The following is a 5,543-nucleotide window of genomic DNA, read 5'->3' as shown; positions in this document are numbered from 1 at the left end:
ATAATTGAACATCTTAGCTTTATGAGATTTACCATATCCAAGTATATAGATGTCTATAATTAATGAGAATCCAAATTAACAGACAAAATGATTCTCCCTCTCACATGAAGCCAAAGAGCTTTGTATCCATGCCTGCCACTAAACACCCATATTTATAGTATATGAGATGGATTGAAGTTTTGTAAATAGCCACCTCAAAGTTTTTTTGTTTGGTAGAACTGGATTTTTTTTTTTTAATAAAATCCGACTATGCTTTGTATGAGAATTAAGAGAGGATTTCATAATAAATCTCGAAGAATTAATTAAGCAAATCGCAGTGCTTATGTATGAGATATCGATAACTAACACGTGCAGCTCAAGCTCATATGACTTTGGTGGGAATCGGATTGCCTGATTTTGAGCACTTATTTTTAGTTTGTGGTTCGAATACATCTGATGCACAATTTATCCGTCTGTTTTCACAAGCTCAAAAGTTTAGATCCAAATTCTTATTTTTCGGTTCAACTGTGGTGACATAGCTACTTAGACATACAAGCTTAGCCTTCCACCATGTTCACAGTAGCCAAAAGTGAGTGTGATACCAATGTATTAAACTCTAAGGCACAACTTGTTGAGCCTTCAACTAGGTCGACCCTGGGTCTGTATGCATTTTTTCTACAAAATCCCTGAATTGAGAAGCAAGACAAGTTCCCAAATGATTGTCAAGATTAAGGCCGAAACAAAGAAAATTTCACTGGAAAGTAAAGAGACTGTACTAGCAGCCAAGAGAAGGACGAGAAGGAGAATAATTGACACGAGCCAGCTTCTTGCGGTTTACCCCTGTCCACTATTCTAAAAATCCTCACCTAACGCCGCCTAGACGCTATGCCTAAGGGTGATGGATGAACTTTTGGACTTGTCAAAGTAAAGATGGTAGGAAATTTCCGACAAAGTTGCTGCTAAATTATGAGAACATTCACGTTAAAGACTTTTCTTGGACACAAAGGGAAAAAGGCCCTTCAACAGAGAGGTATATTATAATGCGGGTACAAATAGATGATGTATTTAGCCCAAACAACATGGGAGCTCATCATACAAATCAAAATTTCCATTATTTTCAAGTAGAAATATGCGACGTCCGTCTAAATCTCCACTTCAATAAAAACGAGATCATGTGTATAAACTACTCTTCAACCAAACTCATAGCAAGCATCAAAGTGATAAAATTTCGGAGGCACTCGTTGACAACAGATACCTATCATAGGTATCCTATGCTGCCACTAACGCCATGTGCTCTATGAGGTCCAAAACTCGGTTGCTGTAAGAAATACGAAAGCGTGATTAGTCATACGCATTGACTTAGACACCATAGACTTTGAATTAACAGATACCGTGGGCAGCAAAATTGTAATATGCATGCAAAGCGTGAAGTGTTTACCTGTATCCCCACTCGTTGTCGTACCACGAAACAAGCTTAACAAAGGAGGAACTGAGTGCCAATCCAGCCTTGGCATCGAATATACTAGACCTGGAATTTGAGGAATAAATTAAAGACAGATCAGTAAAGAACTTCCACAACTGAATCTTACCGAGTAGATTCATGCTAGTGCTGCTTTCCTTTTGAAGAAAGCTTAGGAAAAAGAAAAGGATCCTACCTTGAGTCACCGACAAAGTCATTGGAGACGACATCTTCTTCTGTGTATCCGAGGATGCCTCTAAGTGGCCCATCAGCAGCATACCTTCATGTAAAATATCAAAGTGAATGAGCTATCCAAAGAAGGGAGTAAGAAAGAAGCATAAAGGCAGATACTATACAAACAAAATGCAGAACATGTACCTGATCGTGGCTTTGACATCCTCATATGAAGAACTCTTCTCAAGTCGACAAGTTAAGTCCACGACAGATACATTAGGAGTTGGGACACGGAAGGCCATACCAGTGAGCTTTCCATTGAGTTCTGGTAGAACTTTTCCAACTGCCTACATTTCCAAGAAACAAAAGAGATTAGTGTACCTTTAGACCCCGAAAATAATTTAAAACGCCAAAATATCTTAAGTTAGTACCACCAAGAATCTAATTTCAGGTATAGTACCTTTGCAGCACCGGTAGAACTAGGGATGATGTTCTGTCCAGCTCCTCGGCCTCCTCTCCAATCCTTCATTGAAGGGCCATCCACTGTCTTCTGTGTTGCTGAACGTGTAAAACCATCAGTAAGTTAAACACCATAACAAGTGATCTACAACGCACATACTTGAGTTTTAGAGAGAGAGAGAGAGAGAGAGAGAAACCTGTAGTTGCATGCACAGTGGTCATCAAACCTTCAAGAATACCAAATTCCTCATGAATCACCTACAAAATAAATTTAATGAGGTAAGATATGGCAAGAGGCCGTAGCTTGTTATGAAGTGCTAGCAACAGACATAATAGAGATAACGGACTATTTGGTGACCAATGCTGAAAAGAATTATAATTGGAAGGAAAAAGATATAATAGCAGACATGTTTTTAGATAACATCTAACATCCTGAACGATAGTTAAAATTATACTGGAGCCAAAAGTTAATATCAATAATTTATAAGATGCAACCAAACCTTGGCAAGAGGAGCAAGGCAGTTGGTGGTACAGCTTGCATTTGAAACAATGTCCATATTTGGCTTGTATGTATTCTCATTTACTCCTACCACAAACATGGGTGCATCAGCTGATGGGGCGGATATTACCACTTTCTTTGCACCACCCTGCAAAAGAGAAGCAATCAGAGATTAACTTGGTGTGCCAGTAACGGGCAAAACAGTGCAGAAAACTGACTTAAAGCAACAAACCTTTTTATGTAATGCCGCCTTCTCAAGTGTTGTAAAAATCCCAGAAGATTCGACAACATACTCAACCCCATAATCACCCCAAAGAATCTCAGCAGGATCTCTGGATAAGGGTCAGAAGTTAATCCCAAAACAAATAGCTCCATATGATACTATTACAATAAGAAAAGAAAATTCTTCTGTCCACATTGTTCTCTAGAATATTAAATTACCATTGAAAATCACAGCACAATACCTTTTGCTCACAACTTTGATTTCCTTCCCATTTATTTCCAAGGTGGAATTATCCACAACACTAATTGATCCATCGAATATTCCATGTGTAGAGTCATACTTAAACATGTAAGCCTGGACATTGAAAAAATGAATGGAAAATTAAACCTTCATAAGAATCAAGGAAAAACACAAGAGCATTCTTGTCAGTAATAAGTTTGAAACTGGGTATACGAAGGGAGCAAAATGAAAACCCAGGAAAAAAATCATAAATTTTTTACTTTTTACTTGCATGAAAATAACTGACAAAAATATCTAAAATTTCAGTCTTTCACAAGATCTACTGTACCAATATTAACAGAAAGAAAAACAGGGTAATTGGAAACTGTTCAAATGTAACACTTCCTATAATATGACTCTGTTCCACATCTAAGCACAAATTCCATTGACTTTTTTAGTGCGGTCAAGCTTTCAATACCCAAACAGAGATGACACTGTCTAATGAACATCACTCTAATCTTAAAACATAAAGAACCACTGGCAACGATATGGCACTATGTGCTACGGAATTATGAGATGGAAATTAGCATATTGCACATAAACACTGTCAATGCTACATCCTTATTGCTTACCATGTACTTAGGATCAACTAAAGGATCATTGACTGCTACCACTTCGATATCATCTCTAGTGGTTGCAATCCTTAGAACCAACCTTCCGATTCTACCAAAACCTGCAGGAATAGTGATTTCAGCATATACCATCACCCTTTCTAAGCCAAGACAATATAAACTTTAGTAAAATGTAAATAGTGAGTTATTGATATATCAGCAGTAATATGACTAACAGCTAACAATTGTTTAGCATCCAGAAACAATTAAAGAAGCTAATGAGAAAAGCAAAAACAGTAATATTGAAATTATAGTCAAACAACTTATTACTTAGTAATCAAACTACCTAAACTAAGCAAAGAAAACATCAGTCATGCCTACAGACAAGCAAGAGAACGCACAATTTCAACGAACTTACCATTGATTCCGATCTTTGTCTTCCCACCACTCCCTGATTCTAAACAAAACAAACCAATCAAAAGTAAGTTTCGGAGCAATATAAATCAATTCCGTGTTTGAAAAGTATTTTTGGAGTTCTTACTCTGAACTGTGGGTGGCAGTTCAGTGGCTGTGGCCTTGATGGGTTGGACGCTCCTGGCGCTGCAAATCCTAGTAAACATAACATATATCACAATCTATTACAAACAAAGCCTCAAATCGAAAAACCAAAAAGTTAAACAGATTAAATGAGACTGATTTGCTCAACTGTAAAGATGATAACCCGCTTGGGATGGAAGTGCCAAATATGGTGGATTGCACCTTGGGACAGTTCAGATTGCGACTGAACCCGACGCTTGACACCTGAACATCAAATAAAACAAAATTAAAACAGAGAAACATAGAAACTGCATTTGCTATTTATTGCTGTAGTGAGTACTGATTTCCTCTTTTTCATGAAATAATTCAGAAAAAAAAAATTAATATAAAAAATAAAAATCATAGAGCTATTTAAAGCTAGAAAAACTCAACTAAATTACTACAAAATAAAAGATTAAAAATTACTAAAATGTCGAAACAATATCAGCATGCAGACACTAAAACATCAAAACTTGTAAAATTGAATACAAGCAGAAATCCAAAGCATTAAACTTCATAACAAAAATTGGTAAAAAATAAAATAATTTATTCAAAAGACTACATTTTTCAGTCCTTTGTTTCAACAAAATTCTGAAATGCTTGAAGCAATACGACGACGTTTTAGGACAGTTAGGTGGTGATCAGCCACAAGCAGCTTAGGGGAGTGAAAAAACAGACCTTGAAAGAGGCGGAGGCGGAGGCGGCGAGGTCGGCGCGGGAGGCTTCGATCAACGGAGCTGAGACTGTAGATCTAAGCAGAGAAGAAGCCGCCATTTGTGATCGGATCGGAGCTCTCTTACTCTCTTCGTCTGAAGTAAATGGAATGAAAAACCCTAAAAAGCGAGAAGCTTTTAAGCAGCTTTTGGGGACTCCGAACAGCCCACCACCAGAACCCGAATGTGCTTTTTGTTTTTATATTTTTTAATTAAAAAATATGAGAAGTGTGAGAAAGCATGCGGAGGTTCTTATGGATCTCTCCTGGAGAAACTCTCTCTCCTGCCTCCTCTCCTTCTTCACGTTCCTTACGGGAATAATCTCCTGCGAACCACCTCGAAACCTTGATGGATTTTAACCGTTGTTTTATCGAGGCATTGAGGACAGACGGTTGATATTTAAGGATGCATGGCTTATAATGAGAGTGGAAACAGCGGGTGTGCAGCTGTGTACTTTACGTAGGTGAGTTTGTCGTGACATGGGGAGGAGAGAGAGGATCTCGTAGTCCTCGACGGGTGACGGTTGGAGCTGTGTGGGCCTTTTGGGGCTTTTCCCTTCTTTTAGATTCCGGCCCTACAGGCGGCCGGTTCACGTTCCCCGTCCAGTGTACTTGTTTTTGCTATCAGCCGG

The 5,543-nt window shown here is 38.2% G+C and overlaps 1 protein-coding gene across 1 annotated transcript; it reads right to left on the bottom strand.

Annotated features, from left to right (window-relative positions):
* Nucleotides 1-932: 932 nt before the first annotated feature.
* LOC126586850 (glyceraldehyde-3-phosphate dehydrogenase GAPCP1, chloroplastic-like) lies at nucleotides 933-5,209 on the bottom strand. Its single transcript, XM_050251818.1, has 14 exons — nucleotides 4,878-5,209; nucleotides 4,330-4,424; nucleotides 4,165-4,232; nucleotides 4,042-4,080; nucleotides 3,645-3,745; nucleotides 3,035-3,147; nucleotides 2,803-2,902; nucleotides 2,572-2,718; nucleotides 2,269-2,329; nucleotides 2,073-2,170; nucleotides 1,817-1,959; nucleotides 1,635-1,718; nucleotides 1,418-1,507; nucleotides 933-1,297 (listed from the first exon to the last, which is right to left on the bottom strand). Exons 1-14 carry the CDS (start codon nucleotides 4,971-4,973, stop codon nucleotides 1,249-1,251), a joined length of 1,284 nt encoding a protein of 427 aa, XP_050107775.1. The 5' UTR covers nucleotides 4,974-5,209; the 3' UTR covers nucleotides 933-1,248.
* Nucleotides 5,210-5,543: the final 334 nt, after the last annotated feature.

This window comes from Malus sylvestris, chromosome 10 (genome assembly GCF_916048215.2).
Source record: "Malus sylvestris chromosome 10, drMalSylv7.2, whole genome shotgun sequence".
NCBI classification, from domain to species: Eukaryota; Viridiplantae; Streptophyta; class Magnoliopsida; order Rosales; family Rosaceae; genus Malus; species Malus sylvestris.
The sequence above is the reverse complement of the archived record's forward strand: the minus strand, read 5'-3'. Positions and strand labels throughout refer to the sequence as shown.